Source organism: Augochlora pura, chromosome 5, assembly GCF_028453695.1.
Source record: "Augochlora pura isolate Apur16 chromosome 5, APUR_v2.2.1, whole genome shotgun sequence".
NCBI classification, from domain to species: domain Eukaryota; kingdom Metazoa; phylum Arthropoda; class Insecta; order Hymenoptera; family Halictidae; genus Augochlora; species Augochlora pura.
Window position 1 is genome coordinate 276,277 of NC_135776.1, and position 16,964 is coordinate 293,240.

The 16,964-nt window shown below is 51.1% G+C and overlaps 1 protein-coding gene across 5 annotated transcripts in view; it reads right to left on the reverse strand.

Annotated features, from left to right (window-relative positions):
* Chm (lysine acetyltransferase chameau) overlaps positions 1 to 16,146 on the reverse strand; it is a 29,628-nt gene extending 13,482 nt beyond the window's left edge. For 2 of the 5 annotated variants that reach the window (XM_078181519.1, XM_078181523.1), the window contains exons 1-9: positions 15,941 to 16,146; positions 15,337 to 15,802; positions 15,013 to 15,258; positions 14,681 to 14,944; positions 14,416 to 14,598; positions 13,194 to 13,551; positions 12,823 to 13,117; positions 12,509 to 12,753; positions 12,242 to 12,428 (exon numbers count right to left, since the gene is read on the reverse strand). In XM_078181519.1, coding sequence (XP_078037645.1) covers positions 12,242 to 12,428; positions 12,509 to 12,753; positions 12,823 to 13,117; positions 13,194 to 13,551; positions 14,416 to 14,598; positions 14,681 to 14,944; positions 15,013 to 15,258; positions 15,337 to 15,802; positions 15,941 to 15,958 — 2,262 coding nt within the window. In that variant the 5' untranslated portion in view covers positions 15,959 to 16,146. The remainder of the gene's footprint in view (positions 1 to 12,241; positions 12,429 to 12,508; positions 12,754 to 12,822; positions 13,118 to 13,193; positions 13,552 to 14,415; positions 14,599 to 14,680; positions 14,945 to 15,012; positions 15,259 to 15,336; positions 15,803 to 15,940) is intronic. The other 3 variants (XM_078181520.1, XM_078181521.1, XM_078181522.1) reach the window with 3 other exon arrangements.
* Positions 16,147 to 16,964: the final 818 nt, after the last annotated feature.

A 16,964-nucleotide genomic window follows, 5' to 3' on the forward strand; every position in this document is an offset into this window, starting at 1 on the left:
GCCACATCGCTGCACGGAAGAGAAAAGCAGCGATAAAATGTCAGGTTTATCGTTTCGCCACAATAATTTCTCTTCCTCGGGTGACACGACATCCTAATATTTCTGCGTTCGTCGAGTCCGACGACGGCGACTTTTGGTCAGCAAAATCGGATAAATGTGCCGTCGCACGGCGTGCACAACTGCGCACGGATTCTCCGGATCGGCTTCGAGAGTCTCGAAGCAGAGGCCGAGCGAGCGGCTCGCGGAGGATTGATCGGAGCGATTCTGATTTGGAACTTTTTCAAAAGTATCAAATATTTCATCGACGATACGTAATCCGAATATAATTATATTGTTACGCGACTCTATTTTCTGCAAGAGGGTGTGTACAGAAAGAACAATTTAGCAGGTAATAGGTTGACTCTGGGCAGTCGTATCCAGTTTACACGTAGGTGTCATGCCCAGAATTAATTTTAAAAAACGTACAGTCACAAGTAATATTTGCAAGATCAATTTTGATTAACTCCTTTGCAGAGTTTAGATGCGTGCAGCGCGATGATCTGGTTCGATGCTGCGTAGAAATGAAAGCAGACAAACAAATGGCTTCGGCAGTCGAGAGAGTAGACATAATACGACCGCGAAGGCTCGACTCCTCGCAATCTTGTCGGATCTCGGCGCGGTGTGAGCGCCGCCTAAAGGTTATACGGCTCCTCGCGCGACGGTCACTTCTATATTTAGATGCACCGAGTTTCCTCCTCCACTTTCTTTCTACCGAACAAAGCGTTCCTCTCGATCTACGGGGTGTCCGGCGAGTTTCTTACGGGTCCGCGGAGACTCGTCCGCCCTCGAGAAGTAGTTCCTCCCGGCGCCGATAATCAGCGTCCGGCACTCTCCTTCCCGGCTCGCCGCCGACCGTATTCTAATAGGAAAGAGCGAAAGAACGAAAGAACGAACGAAAGAACTCGCCCCTCGGAATTCCTGGCTGCGCGTCCAGACGAAGGGCGCGTCTCGAGGGACGCTGGAAATTTATCAATGGCGGGCGTGCTCGAGAACCCGAGAACTTGGGAGGGTCGCGCAAGGATTATCCTCGCGTTTCCCAAAGACTTCCCGAGGCTTCCGAAACTCGGGGAGAAATTGTCACCGGTCCCTCGATCAGTCAGTCTCTCTCGAGCGCCCCGGACCTTCCCGACGCAGACATTTCGACGCGGACTTATCGAACTTCTAACCTGGCCGTATATCATGCGTTCGTATCGGTGATCGATTTCACGCGTTCGCCGACGCGAATTTGGCCTTTTCTTTTTTTTTTCATTGCGTAGCAAAAATAAGTCGATGCTGTTATATTCAAATTTGTAAGCAGAATTGCCATGCTTTGTGGCATGTGTTATATGTACCGAGTTATATGTACTCGGTGTACCTGGTAGCAATTCCCGCGATCATGAACTGTTACACGAACAGTTACGTATTGAACATGATCGCGCGCGCACGTTACTCGGATTCTTCGACTGTTGCTAACGAAATAACTCTCGACTAAGGTTACATTCAAAGTATCGCTCGGCTAAATTTCGATTCGAAGAATTGATTCCACATGTATTACCTCGAATATTGTTTACTAAAATGTTATCCTGAGAACCGACTCGAAATAAATTCCATATAAAATTGTACATCGAAACGTTCTTCGAGCAACGTCCAATCCTGGTTCGAGAGAACGTCGAAACGCTTGCAACGCGTCTAGAAGAAGCCTAGCGGGAGCCGATCGAAACCCTTCGAACATTTGCGTTCTCTAGGATTCCATCTTCCTCTTCGTAGACCGAAGAAATCGTAGACCGATCGAAATGCGGTCTTCCTGGAAGGAGGCTGCAGAATCGCCGGGGAAGCCCTGTCGCGGTCTTCCCACGCGGATCCTGGACACTCCTACCGTAGGATTTCGCGGCTGGCGAACAATAGCCTTTTGTGCATTCGCGTCGCGTCGAGTCGCGTCGCGTCGCGCCACGTCGAAGGGAAACCTCTCTCCGCAGTCGATACATGGGATCGATGGTTACGGCTGGCCACGCATCGTGTGTCCGTTAACTCCGTGTCGTAGACAAAACGCGATCGATGTGTTCGCGTTTTAATCCCATCCGTGCTTGCTAGAACACGGACGTTACCATAGCTACGTTCCCCGCGCGTAATCGACGGACGAGAGAGAGAGAAAGAGAGATGCAGAGGGAGAGAGAGAGAGGGAGAGAGGACTGCGTCGAATTAATAACGAAATCGAGTTTTACGATCGACAGCCCGGATACCCCGTTTCAGCCCTTGGCGGGCCTTGCCGCTCGGGGCGGAGAGAGAAGAGGTCAAGGTCCGTGAAAAGAATCGAGCAGCCCTCTGCGGCTGTTCCCGGTCGGCCGTTCCCCAAGCCGAGAATCGCGAGCTTCTATTCCGTCTTGGTGGCGGAAGGGCGACGAACTCTCTTTCGCCTCGGCTACCATAGCGTAGACTGTAGTTCGTAGACTGTAGACTCTCAACTTCGAGCCGCACCGAGGTTCTCCGAGCCGCTCCGAGCCGGCAGGAAGCTCACCAGCCACGTGGATTTTTCGTGGCCGTGAGGAGTCGCGAGGGGAACGCGATCCTCTCTCTCTCCCTCTCTCTCTCTCTCTCTCTCTATCGCTCTCCGGGCGCGCTCGAGCAACGAAGGTGGCGTCGAGGGAAACTGGAAACCGTCGGTGTACGCTTGCGGCTCTCTGTCACGAGACACGAGACACGGGATAACGAGTCGCCGAGACATCGTGGTCGAGTAGAGCCGGCAGAGAAAGAGAGAGAGAGAGAGAGAGAGCGGAGAGACACGGTCGAGTAAAACTCGCGGGGATTCGTTGGAACGCGCAACGAGTCGGAGCGAGCTGGAGCGAGCCGGAGCGAGCCGCAAGCGGACCGAAGGCCGCGGCTAGGCCGTGGCTTGGGCTAGACGATGATACCCTACCCCAACTTCTACGGAGAGCCTGTGTATTCGGCGGGATTTGCTCGTGTGAACAGGACTGTCTGGCATCGATCGCTCGCCGCCCGCCCGGTCTCGCCGTGCCGAGCTTTTCCAGGGAGGAATCGAGAGGAACGGGGCGCAACGGTTGGGACGGGCCGCGGGGGACGGAACAGGGGATTTAGGGGAAGTTCGACCGGGCGGGGACAAAGGTGGACGGAGGTGGAGAAAGAGAAAGAGAGAGAGAGAGGGGCCAGGGTTGGGCGAGCCTACCCCAACCTCTTCTCCAAGAGGCCGCCGCGTATCGTATCGACGACCTCTACTACTACTACTACTATTACTGCTACTACTGCTACTACTACTACTACTACTGATACTACTACTACGTACTCCGCGTTACTCTACGTCATCCCTTTCCTTTTCTACCCCCCGAACACCCCGCGCCAAAGCTCCCCGACGCCGACGCCGACGCCGACGCCGACGCCGACACCGATGCCGACGTCTCCAACTCCTGCTCTCTTCCACCCTTGCAATCCCTTTCGCGCCGGCTCCCATCCACCGTCTGCACTCTCTCCGTCCTCTCGCCGCTCGCTCGCTCGCTCTGTCGAGCGACGCGTCTGCAGGATATTTTTAAGGAAAATTGACCGACCCTCCCTTCCGACTGCCTTTCTTGCCTCGCAGTTTCCTCTCCGCTCGCCGCTCCGCGCCTGTCTCGAACTTTTCTTCCCTTCATCCTCTGCGCTTCGGCAACCAGCCCGAGGAATTTGTTAATAAATAAATTCGACTTCTCGGAGAGAGACCGTCGCCTCTCTCGTCGACGACCACCACCGAACGAACCATTCTCCTTTCCAAAGAGGGTGGAGACCCGATTTTTCGATCCGCGAGCCACCGAATCCCGGAACTTTGATCTCGGAATGCTCCCGCGGTCCTCTTTCCCTTTTCCCTCTTTCCTCTTGCTCTCGGTGTCGAGAGCTTTGAATCGCAAAAATAGCAGGACGTTTCGAGTCCCGAGAACTCTCGATGCTTTCCGAGTGTCTCGAGGGTTTTTCGAGCGCTCCGTCCCGACTCCTCCTCCTCCCCTTTCCGCGAGATCGCCTCGCCTTTGTCCTCGAGATCGCGTCTCGTTATCCTCCGATGTACGTATCGGGTCCTCGAATTTTTGCCGCGACGATAAATAGATTCATCCCCGAAATCAGATTTCTCCGCGCTCAAAGAGAGGAGATCCCTCCTCCTCCTCCTCCTCGCGACGTCTTTCCACGCGACGCGGCTGAAACGAAACGCCTCGGGGGTTCAACTATTTACGCGACGCGTATGTTGCCCTTTAACGATTTTTAAAAGAACCCCGAGCCAATTCCGCCTCGCTAAATTTCCGTCTTTCAATTCCGCTCACCTCCTCCCCCGCCGTTCTCTCGCTCTTCTTTTTTGTCTACTTGCTCTCGAATATTCGAATTGGTTTATCCAAAGCTCCGGCGCGCGCGCGCGCGCGCGTTCAATCCTTTTTCTCTCGAGTTTTCGGCAGCAAACCCGAGAAGCTCGGGATAAACGGCCGCCATAGAATTTTCAGAACCGGAATTCCTCTCGACGGATCCTCCTGGGTCCCGGTTCCCGGTTGCCGGTGCGTTACCCTTCCCGTCGCCCGAGACCCTCCGCCGCTCTCTGTCTGCTCTCTAACGCTGCCATTCTTCCCTTTTATCCGTCTTGGTGCACGGTTTGCTGGATCCTCCTCGCCTCCTCGCTCTCGGAGATATATAAACGTTCCGTCAGTCCTGCCTATTTATTACGTTACACGCGTATCGGGCCATCGTTCCCCGACTCCTCTCGACCAACCTCGAGATACGCCTCTCTCTCTCTCTCTCTTTCGTCCTCTCGATCCTTTCACGAGTTCTTCTTTTTTTTAACCCCTTGCCGTAGCATTTTCTTTATAGTTACAACAATCAGAAGTTTCTCGACTGCAATTATTTTTAAGAAAAAAAAAAGGACTATATAGATTTATTGCAAGTATACTATATTTGTGTAAATATTTAAATACTAATGACAAGAAATCAGAACTTTATTTAGACTAAAAAGAACGGACGAGTCTTCTTTGTAAAATTGGGGAAAATGCCGCTTGTTGAAAGATGATTTTGCTCGACATTTAATTGCATTTTAACGCGAGTATTACATCGAATTTTTGTACCAATAAATTCCCAAGTGTCTTGGAATTTTGTCCAACAGTCTCTCTCTCTCTCTCTCTATTTTTCTGTCTCTTTCTCTGTTGGTCTCTTCGGCGCTCCCCTCGACACCGCGCTTCGTTCCTGGAAGCCAGGCTCGTTCCATTTCTGCATGCATTATTCAGTAGCATATACAGTGGAACGGTTCGTGACGGGCTAACTGGCGCGGCGCACCACCGGAAGTTAGTCAAACGAGCAGGCCCGAGTGCCCGTGGATCGTCGCGTCTCCACGGATACACCGTCTGCTGATTTCAAACGGCCTTCTCCGATCGAATCATCCTTTGCCTCCCCCTCCTCCCCCTCCTTCTACTCCTTATACTTCTACTCGATTCATCTTCCTGCTCGGCTCGTTTCTTTCGTCGGAACGAGCTCCGCGAAAAATCCCGCCGAGAGGACACGCGGAACAGAGACCGACCCGTCGACAATTATTAACGACTATAACTCGACGATTGTTGCAACTGGATTTATAATGATCGGACTACAATTAATACGATTAAATGGTTTACCGATTTGTAAACCGTTGTACGTTCCTGCGACTAAACTTTAACCAGCTGCAATTATACGATTATATCCCGCCGCGTTTTAATGACGCGACCGTTATACAATCGTTGATCGTTATAATTGTTGCTCACGCACGACCAACACTTTTAATAACACTCTTCTTTTTCTACACATTTTTCATCCAGGCACGCGAACGCTGAGACATCTGCCTTACATTAGAATGCAGCCAATTTTGATTCTACATAAAAAGTCACTGTAGAAAATCTGACCAATATTAACCCTTTGCGTTCGGATGTCTCGCGAGAGAAGACTTTTGCCTCTGATTATTATAATATACATAAATATACCGCTTTCAATCCCAAGAATTATCGTCTTACAAAATCTGTGGCAATTCGATCTATCATCGAATTATACCTAAACAATCGAGTGCGAAGGGTTAAGAAATCCTTTGCATTCCGACTGTTAAAAACGACACGGGAACTCGTTCTGGCCGATTCCCAGGATAAAGTATACTCTTTCATCCGTATCGCTGGAGCAGGAAAAGAGCGGGGCATTGTGGTGTAGGTGCCGGTGTTCGACACGCGTGTCGTGTTCCCCGAGGAATCGCCGTTCCGAGCCGGCCGGCCAGCCGGCAAGCGCTCTTTTCTCGCGGCGCGCGGAGCGGAGGCTCGACGAGTCGACGGGTAGCGGCGCCGCCGCCGCCTCGTTGCATCGTCCTGTGCCCGATTCGACCGGGATCCCCTCTGAAATACTCGCGTAAGAGGATACCCGCTGTCCTCTCGTTCTCTCGCCGAGGAGGAAGGAACTCTCTCGCGGTCGTGTGCCGGGGCCCCACCGATCGAACGAGAGAGAGAGAGAGAGAGAGAGAGAGAGAGACCTTCGTCGTTGGTCGTTGCCGGCAACGAACGGGCACGCCGCCACGCGTCCTCGTCGTCGCCGAGCTAATTGCCGTCGTGCTTTCCTGCTTCGAGGCGGTGTCGAGTTCCCGTTCTCGTTCCCGGTCCCAGATGTTCCCCGGAACCTCTTTGTTCTCCGGCGCTTTCTCCGCAGCCCTTTCCTTGCCCACCGAATCTCGTCTCGGTCTTCTCCTCCGCATCTCTCCGCGAAATCTCTGTTGTCAACGTTGTCAATGAGATTGAGAAAACGTCGAGCATTTTTGCTTAGAAGCCGAGGGACTACTTTCCAGAGAAATGACTGCACGCAGTCGACGTCGTCGTTCGGCCCGCACGCAATCGGATGACGCAACCAATCGGAGGCCATGGTGTCTTTAGATCCTACTTTCGAGGATTCAAATCGATCCTCTCGATCGCCCCGACCGCGATTCCTGATGTCCGACGCGTGTGCGAGAGAAAGAGAGTGGAAGAGGCAGACCGTGACCCGGAGAGCGAGAGAGTCTCGTAAAGGAGCTATCAAAAATTCTGGTTTCGCTATAAACAGGCTCGACGAGGTCCCGATCCTTCGCCCGGGCAGAACGCGCAAGGATTTCAGGAGCAGGACAGGGCACCGTTGTTGGCCGCGTGTCTCGGGCCCGACGGATCCGACGGCCCCGACGGCCCCGAGAACCGGTTCCGGCCGGATTTCACGCGACAAGGCTCCTTCTCCTTTTTCGGGGGAGATCCGAGCGGGACCCGCGGACGGTGTCGCGGTATGATTGCCGGGCCCCCATTATCGGGTCCCGTCGTAAACATCGATTACAAGCGGACGAATCGAACGTATTTCATGCTCGCCGCCGCCAGGACCCGACGCCTGCTGCCCCGGCCGAAGCTGGCACTTACGGTGGAAACGTATTATCAATGTCGCGCAAACAATTTAATCGCATCGTGTTTGAATTGTATCGTAATTTAGTCGCACTGTATTTCAATTGTATTTTTGATTGTTTTTAGAAGCTCCTTCGCCCTGAAGAAATGATATTTTACTTGAATTATATTCTACCTCAATTGCATCGTGTTTGGATTATGTCGCAGATGAATTACACCGCACTCGAAATTATTCCAAAGGAATAAAGCGGCCTCTCGGCCTATGAAAAACGTGCGGAGGCCGCGACCCGCCTCTCGCTCAACCATCCTCTCGCCCCTTTCAACCAGGGCTGCGACTAGGAAATTTGCAAGTCCGATCGCGTCTAATACAGGGGGACAGCCGGGTTGTTCGCGACCAAACTATTTTTCTAGCATACTCTTTTCTAGAGTATGGAAAGCTTCGCGTTTAGTTTCTTTCGCGGGGGGAAAGCATTCCGACTTTTCGAAAGTCGCGGCACTTCCTTCGTGGTTCCCGTTACAAGTCGCACCGGAAGGTGGAAACGTCGTTCACGGTACGTCCTATCCAGGTGTTTGCTCTCACTGGCTTTGAATTGATAAAACTTCTTCGCGAAGAAGAGAGAGAGAGAGAGAGAGAGAGAGGGCGAGAGAGAGAGAGACGGAAATTTTAGAATTACAGGTTATTTGGTACGTGATTTCGTGAGGCTTTCTCGAAAGGACGACTGTCCCCTCGATCTCGTACGGGCGTGGAATCGTTCAAGGTCGCGGCTAGGATCGCTCAAGGTTGCCGTTCGCAGACACACTCTCTCTCTCTCTCTCTCTGCATCTCTCTCTCTCTCTCTCCCTCGTGCGAATATAACGCGCGGCGCTGCCGACGCGACGCGACGCGACGCGTCGCAGGGTGAGCGCCGCGCTCGGGTTCAACGGCCGGATTACTCAAGGTCAACGGCCGCCTCGCCCGGGTCAACGATCTCCAGGCTCAATGCCAACGTCCGGATTATTCGAGGTCAAGCGGAGGAGACCGCAAGACGCGCGAGGAAGCGGCCCCGTGTACGCGTCGATCGATCGGCTGTGCTCCGCGGCGCAACGCGGCGCGTCTCGTCATCCCCTCTGCCGAGAGAGGGAGAGAGAGAGAGAGAGAGAGAGAGAGAGAGAGGGGGGAGCCTTCTGGAACACACCTTCCCGAACGCCAGGAGGTTGCAGCGCTGGGAAAAGATCGTTCGAAGGTTGTCGAAATGATCGATCCTGCCTCCGGCTCCGCCGAAACCCGCGAGAAGAAAGAGCGCCGTCGTTTCCACCCCCGTCGCGGATCAACGGACTCGAGAGGCAGGTCTCGCCCAGATGCCGAGCCTCGGAATAGTAGGAAATATCGGCAAAGACACCCGGTTGGTGTCTCAGGGGTGGAACGGATCCAACAGCGACGCTCTTCCCAGGTCCCCGGGGGTGGGAAGGATCAAAGTAACGCGACGCGGTCTAGTCAAAATTCTCTATACCGCACAATAATTGTTGGAGATCGTTGGGAATATATTTTCTAGATTTCGTCTAGAATTGTTGCGATTCGACTGTGGAGCTTTAAAATAAAAGTTGTCCGCAGCAACTGAATCGTGCAAGGGTGTAACTAATTTTCACATCGTCAAAGCATAAATTGAAAAAATTGTTAGAAACGTTACCATTGCACGACTTGCGAGACGTTGCTTATCTCCGCTTTAACACTTCCCTTCCTATCGCCGTCACCTTTCTTTCGCATTTTATTTAACTATAATTATTGGACAATTTCCGAAAGCGTCGCGTTTTTCCTTATAGTCGCTGATTTATTTCGTCTTTTGATAATCTCTTAACAATCTCTGCTAACGCAAAACTGCGACCTCGGATTCTTGTCGGAAAAATTCTATTCGTTCGCTTCTGTCCCATAAATAAATGTTAATAGCAATGATAATAATAATGATAATTACTATTATTTTAGAAAAACGGCGAGCAAAAAAGACACGGACTGACTCGGCCATTGCCGAGGCATCATCGGCGGCGAGCATGCGGGGGGGTTGAAGAGACGGAGACGAAGGAGCAGAGATCGCGGTCCAAGAAAACCGTCGTCGACGGCAACGGGGAAAAAGACGGGAGAAGACGTGCGCCAGAGGCGGAGCAAGAGGAGTAGGAGGAAATAATAACGACCCCGACGTCGCAGTGCCGCAGAAAGGTTGACGACCCGATATGCCAGGCGACGCCCTCTCTCCCCTGTCGGCCTGCTATCCCCTCCTTCGCGACCTCTGCAACCACCATCCCCTGCAGCAGCCACCGCCACCCTCGCCACCCTCGCCAACTCCCACTCGGTCTAGCCATCCACCTGGCACTGCACGTCGTGAGCGCATAGCGTGCGTACGCTAGACCCACCCCGACTCTCTCTCTCTCTCTCCCTCTCTCTCATTCTATCTCTGCGTCGCCATCGCCACCGCACCACCGCCACCACCACCACCACCACCACCATTGCTAGCAGCAGCAGCAGCAGCAGTACCACCACAGTCACCCCACGACAGTCTGGCCAGGGTCGGGGTCATTGAACGTCTATAAAGATTTTGACTCTGCGTTACCGCTGAAGCCGACGCCACTGCGGATGCAGCCTGCGTCGCCCTCTGAGGGGTACGCCCTTCCTTCCTTCCTTCCTTCCCTCCCTTCCTCCCTCCCACCCATCACGCCCTTCCTTGCTTTCTTCCTTCCGCACGCAAGGTGCGCGCCGGGTTCCCGCCGCCTTCTAAGAAAACGAGAGCCTGGCCCTTCCTGCAAATTCAGAACCGGAGGATCGATATCGAAATTATCGAGTTCTCCTGGATTTTCGAGCGTTCGCAGCGCTGCGGGACGCGCAGCACTCCGCAGGACTCGGGGACGATGAACTCACCACCCCGTTCTCTCTTGCTGCTCGCCACCCCGAATTATTTTGGCGATCGAGCGGAATTTTCCGTTTCCGCGATCTAACGACCGTGCAACCGGTCGATCGCTTCAGCCCCAATGATCGTCACCGTCTTCGAAATCTAAAGTTCGCGAATGCGGTGAGCGTACGCTTTACTGCGGTATCTGTTTAACCCCCGTCGCGTCCGGGCTCTTTCAGAGGCGGCGGGTAATCGCTCTGCAGTTTGTTTGATCATACTAATATAATAGTAATAATAGTAGCAATCGTAATGATAGTAATAGCAACAAGATTTTCGTTCGAGCTGCACCTATACGAAAGGACCCAATTATGGGGCTCCGAGGGAACGCCCAAGCGGGGGTGCTGCGAGGGTTAATCTGATTCGGTGAAATGCCGCAGCGAAGCGTACGCGGCCGCAATAAACGTGTGTACACTCGTGGTAGTAAAGTGCCGTCGCGATGCTTCGAACGCCGGGTGACACGGCCCTGGGAATCGGTTCTCTCTCGCCGTCAGTCGTCCGCCCCGTCGTTCCTCGCGCGAAGAGGCAAAAGCACAGCTCCGTCGTCTCGCCCCTTCCCGAGCGGATAAGAACGCTTTCTCGAAGGAGAGCAAAGTGCCGGGGCGAGGACAAAGGGGCCACGCGGAGGAGGGGGCCGAACGTTTGCCTCGAAACCGACGGAAATTTTCGTCGGCGCCCAACCCCTGGAGCCTGCCCCCTTCTCTTCTCGAGAGAAAGCCGAGGCCCGGCGGGTCTGGATTTGCCGCGTCTTGCGCCAGGGTCAGAGGTCGTTGAACGTCGGTAAAGATTTCGACTCGGGCGATGCTGTTTCGCGGTAAATAGGCGTGTGCGTAAAGGTCTGCCGCGTTTCTCCCACCGGCCGGACCCGCCACCGGAGGGTGGAGAGGACTCGACTCGACTCGACTCGACTCGACTCGGAGATGGAAGACGACGTGCCCTCCGCGCGCACACACACACCCCCCTGTGCCACGTATAGTCTATGTAATCCGGGCACGGCGCGTGGATGCCATTGCCAGCCGCGGTAAACCGCAAAATAGGAGGAAAAATGGCCTTGCGCCCATCCCCCGTGAATATATTGGGTCATCCGGTAACCACGACCCTCTCGAAGGCCACAGGTTCGTTGCGGAACTCGTTCTGTTCGAACGAAAGCCTCACGGACCAGGAATCGTTGATTAGAAATCGATGGAGGATCACCAGAGCCGGATTACTACGGGGAGACCGAGCGCTGTGCTTCTCTGTCCATTTCCAAGCACGATTAATCGTACAGGTAGTCCTACAATTTTCCGGTCGTAAATAGCTCTGCTATATTCATCGGTTAAGACATACTAAATTTTGTCAGTCTTCTATTGCCTTTAACGTATATTCTGTAGTCTCAGATTTATCAACAGAAGGTTTATTCTGTTGGTCAATTTTAAATTGTTCGAAGATCATAAAAAAATGCGCCTAAATATTACTTGTCCCTGCAGAGAGTTTCAACGAGCATTTTTAAAACAGGCTGTTGGCAGGTTTCACAAAATTTCTGAACTGTATGTACGCTATCCCTGTTACGTTCGAATCGCCGAGATTGTCGAGATACTTTCAAACATTTTAACATTATTCTCCAGCGTTGTTCGCGAGACGCCTAGCATGGCGAACGCAGGCCCCGTTTACGCAAGTGCCGGCGAGCGACGCGAGCAAACAAGCGGTCTCGCACGTACGCGCGCGCGTGCCTCGCATTAATATCTCCTCCGCTAGGTTGTCGCAACGAGGACCGCGCCAATAAGAAACGCCCCGAGAAGCCCTTCCTTTGCTTTGCGCCGTCCATCTCGCTCGTTTCTTCTTGGAACCCTTCGGCTCTACGGCGGCCCTGAATTCGAGCGACGTTCCATTCAGGGCCACCCTGGTGTACTCGTCCGCGGTTTGCGAGTCGAAAAAGAAAAGGTCAAGGCTCACCTTGCTGAAATAGCCGACCGTGTGGCATCCCTCGGCGTCCCCGATCGTCATCACGTAGAAAAGGAACGGCTCGACGTCGTAGTACAGCGTTTTGTGATCCAAAAAGAACTTGGCCAGCAAACAGAGATTCTGACAGTATTGTTTGTATCGCTTCCCATCGACCTCCCACACGCCTATCTTGTCTTTCCTGCAACAGGAAATATTTAATAGCGGCGATGATCGCGGGCGAACCCGATGATGTTGGACAACGTACGATTCGACACGAACCTATAGACCTCGTGACCCGGAGGATGCCTCCACAGACACTTCTCTCTGTGCCGCCTCAACACCTGGCGACTCTTCGCGTATCGTAAACAGTACTCGCATAAGTAGAGCTTCGGAGCGCGGCTAAACTCCTCGGGATACGGACTCTGGTACCACACCTCCATCTCCCATTTGCCCATCTCGATCACCCGCGTACCACCGACGTTTCTTCCCTCGCCGTCATAGTCCAGCTCTTTCAGTTCTTTCTCCTGAAAGTTACGCAAAATGTATCATCGCGTGTCCGATGATCGATCGCGCGCGATAGCCTGGATACCTACGATCTTCTCGCTGGCAATCGCCTGCGCCTCCATGAACAATTTCAGGTCGTAGTCCGGCGTGAGATTGGTCAAACGCGGTTGCCGATCCTTCTCGTTTCCTTGGAGGTCGTTCTCGTTGTCTGTTTCGTTGCCGTCGCCGACGCTTCCCTTCCATTTGTTTCTGAGCTCTCTGACTTTCAGCTGATAGTTGCGCTGCTCCGTCGTCTGATGCACACCCTTCGGCGACTTCTTCGCCAGACACGAGACAGCCTTCTTTCGCTCGTCCTCGCGCTTCTTTCTGTCCTTGTAGAACTCCCTGGAAAATACGGGGGCGCGTTTTAAAAGAACCGGTCGTTCGCTCTCTGTAGAAATATTCGAGGTCGGCTACTTACACGCAAGCCTGCGGCGTAGTGTTGTGGTACAAGGGACAAGCCTCCAGAGTAAAGTGTGACTCGAGTTTCCCGGAGAGATGACCTCTGGAGTCGCACGCCGGTGTCAAAGGGCACTCTCTCTCCTTCGTGACCCTTGCACGAGCGTAACTCCCTTGGCCGGATCTGCCGCCGGTGGCATTGTTGGAGCCGCTGTTTTGCGGCGGCCGATTCGTACCGGACGCGTGCCTGGCTTGAGTGCTAGGCCCCGCTCGTTTAACCGGCGATTTGCTGGCACTCCTCTTGCTCTCGGCTACTCTCGATAAATCACACCGGATCAGCGGAATTTGCAGGACACGCTTACACGCTACCGTTTCCGTACCTGAGAACCATACTGCCGCCGTAAGCAAAAAGACTGTATCTGCATCTTAGGACACCTTGGACACATGCTTTTCTGTTCTTTTTTGTTACAATGCCATGGACCACAAGATTCCCTACGGACGTCGATATCACGTGATATATAATTATATATGCGTATGTACATAGTTATTCATACATGTCCAATCCATCCATCCAGAACCGCAAATACTGCTTTTTTGTGTTAAGGAGGCAGCATAGAGTCCTAAATCCGTCGCCTGCAGAAATTTATGTCTCTCTAACCGCCTCTTTTATCGTGAAAACTCGTGTCTATGCCTCTCTATTCTCCAGCGATCTGCAGGATGTCTCGATAAATTTCTGACGCGGCCGTTCGATCTTCAGAAAGCGAGCGCGGAAACTGCGATATTCTCTCCCGTACAAGACTTCGTTCAAGAACGAGCAGCCTGCCTGGTTGCCCTTGTATCCGATCTCAACTATAGTTTCCTCTTGATTTTTTAATTTCTCACAAGGAATCGTCTTTGCTCGGGTTATATCACGATTGTTCGAACATCCTGCATTTCGACCGCAAAACGAACGTGCGCTAATCGCTATGATGAAACGGTGGCATTACAATTTACCTACAGCATCTAAACTAATCAGGTATCACCTCTGTTTCAGCGAAGGGTTGGCAGGAGGGACTGAACTCATTCGAAAAGAACGTCTAACGTCCAAAACAATCTTGTACAGTGTAGAAAAATCAATTCGAAATTAAAAGAAATGTAATAGGTAAATAATAACCAAAGTGTTCAAGTACCATACATAAGTAACAGAAAGAAATGAAATTTCCAAAGGAAGGATTCAGAAGCGAGGTGCTGTATTGCGTTCGTACCTGCGTCGGACTCCGAATCACTGGCAACCTTTGCTTGTAGTTGAAGCAACTTGCTGCCTTTACGAGTTTGCAGTTTCCGCTTGCCTTTCGTTGTCGCCTTCGAAGGGATGGTCGTCTCTCCGTGCTCGTCAATTTCTTTCTCGCTGGCGGACGCATCGGCTTCGTCTTCGCTTTTCACCGTGTCTGCAGTGAAAATACGGGTAAGTATTTTCGAGGCGAATGATTAATTTTCGGCGAACTCCCGAGTAGTCAGAGAAGTCAGTACTTTGCCGTTTCGTACACTTCTGCGGTTTCACAGGTGCAACCGCTGCAGATGGTCGCTTTGGCAAAACGCTGGTCGTTGGAGTCACCGTTGCGCTTGGCTGACTATCTTTCTTCTTTATCTGGGGCTGGGGACTTGCTATACTCTCGGAGGACTCAGAGTCCGTGCTGCTATCCGACGAACCAGAGGAGCCTGATCCCGCGGAACAGCTTTTCGAACTCGCGGAACTATCCGACTTCTGCGGTTGTACAGCTTTCGTCAATAGACCTAAGAAAATAACACTGTTATTTCCGAGAACTATTGTGGAATTGCGATCAACATGTGTTGCTACCGACTAGATCTACTTGGAGCAGGTGTTTTCTGTTTCGCGTCGTTCGCTTTTGCCTTGGGTTGCTGAGCTTTCGTATACTTGGCAGAATTACTCGCCGACTTGGTCACGGTTGTCTTCGCAGGAATACCACTATCGCTTTCACTGCTGTTCTCGGGACTAAAGATACTCTTCTTCTTCAATTTCTTTTGCACGGGTTCGGACGTTGCTTTTGTCGATTTGTCTATCGTTTTTCCATTGGCGTTCGAAGATACTAAAAATTATTATAAGTTTACCAATAATGTGTAATAATATTTTCACAATAGTGGTTCCATTTTAATAGTGTACATACCAGTAGGTTTGTTCGGTTTATTGCCAGCCGGTTTAGGGTTTGGTACATTTTTCTGCTGAATGGAAGCAGCCGTAGGCTTAACAGGTGGTCTTTGCTGTTTAATGACAGGAGCAACCGTAGCTGTAGCTTTAGGTTTGGCTGGTGGCTTCCGCTTTGCTGATTTTACTTTGGATGGCGATTCTTCAGACTCCGAAGAATAGACCACCGATCTACTCTTTGGTAACACCCTCTCCTTGCCTTTTGCTTCGGACGATGCAACAGAAACTGTTTCAGCTTTAGACTTGCCATGTCGGTTCGCAAGAAAGGTTGGTTTTTTCTTTGTTCTTTCTGTGTCGGAAACTTTTTGGCTATTGACAGAGCTACTGGAGTTCTCTGAATCCGATGAGCTAGATTCGCTACCGGAACTGGAGGAACTGCTGGATGATGAACCAGAACTCGTTGTTGAAGTAGATTCTGAACTGGTTGTCTAGCATTAAAATATTAGAATGTAACTTGATAATCATTAAAACATATAGTTCACTTTTGTTATCAGAGTAAGAAGCGCGTTTGAAAGTAGAAACGTCGACGAGTGTTCTATCAAATAACCTGTGTAACGTTTACGTACCTTCCGTTTCGGAGTCATTTTCGTAGTGCTATCTTTTAAAGAAATGCAAAATACTATTTAGTATCATTTCCGTAACAACTTCTGGACTGTTCTACAGCCTGCTTGTTGCAAATTCTACGTAGTGTTTCCAAATCTTTTAAAGAAACGTAACTCCATTTCGTACGATCCCGTATTTAAACACATCAAAACAATAGATCAAGCAAAGACACAATTCTCTGTTTTCACGTTACAAAACATTATGACACAGAAAAATCCCGTGATTAACCGTGTAGAAACTAGAATAAAATCCCCAGGATATCTTCATTCACACTAATGCACTTCATGGACGAGTTGATTCAGCTTTCTGTCAATGGATGACGCCACCAGTCTTTGACCTGTGGTGACTACCTCTACCATTCGCCAGCAGATGGATTTCTTTCCGGCAGCTACCTAAGACCGCATCCCTATTTCTATATACAGTAGATTCTTCTGAACAATCCCATATATTTGGTTTAGCATTTCACGCCCTCATTTTGCTATAATTAATGATTATCGGAGATCCTACATTCTACATTATTGCCATTCAAAAATGTAAGTTTATGGACCGTGGCGCACTAGCACCGCGTTGCGGTAGAATGCCAGAACTAAAACGTACTTTTTATTCAATCTAGGCTTCCAAAAAAACACTGATTGTTGCTAAATGGGTGCACGAAATGATAAACCAAATACATAGGGTTGTTCAGGAGAATGTGCTGCATCGAATTCTATGTAATGAAAACGTATAAAAACTTTGTTAAATATTATAATTTGTTGTTCAAGGTTTACTAATTTCTTTGTTTATTTATTATGTTTTGCAGTACTTTTGTTTATTGTTTTTGTACAGCAACGATGCAGTAGAGTCTCCCGCACAATCCGCTGTTCTTGGTTTGTTTATTTATGTCCTAATTATGGCACAATTAATGTTATTCTGGAATTTTTAGGTCTTTGTTAGGCCCGACGTTGATACGTACTACTTACGAGAAAAATTCCGAAAATTTCCGCCGAG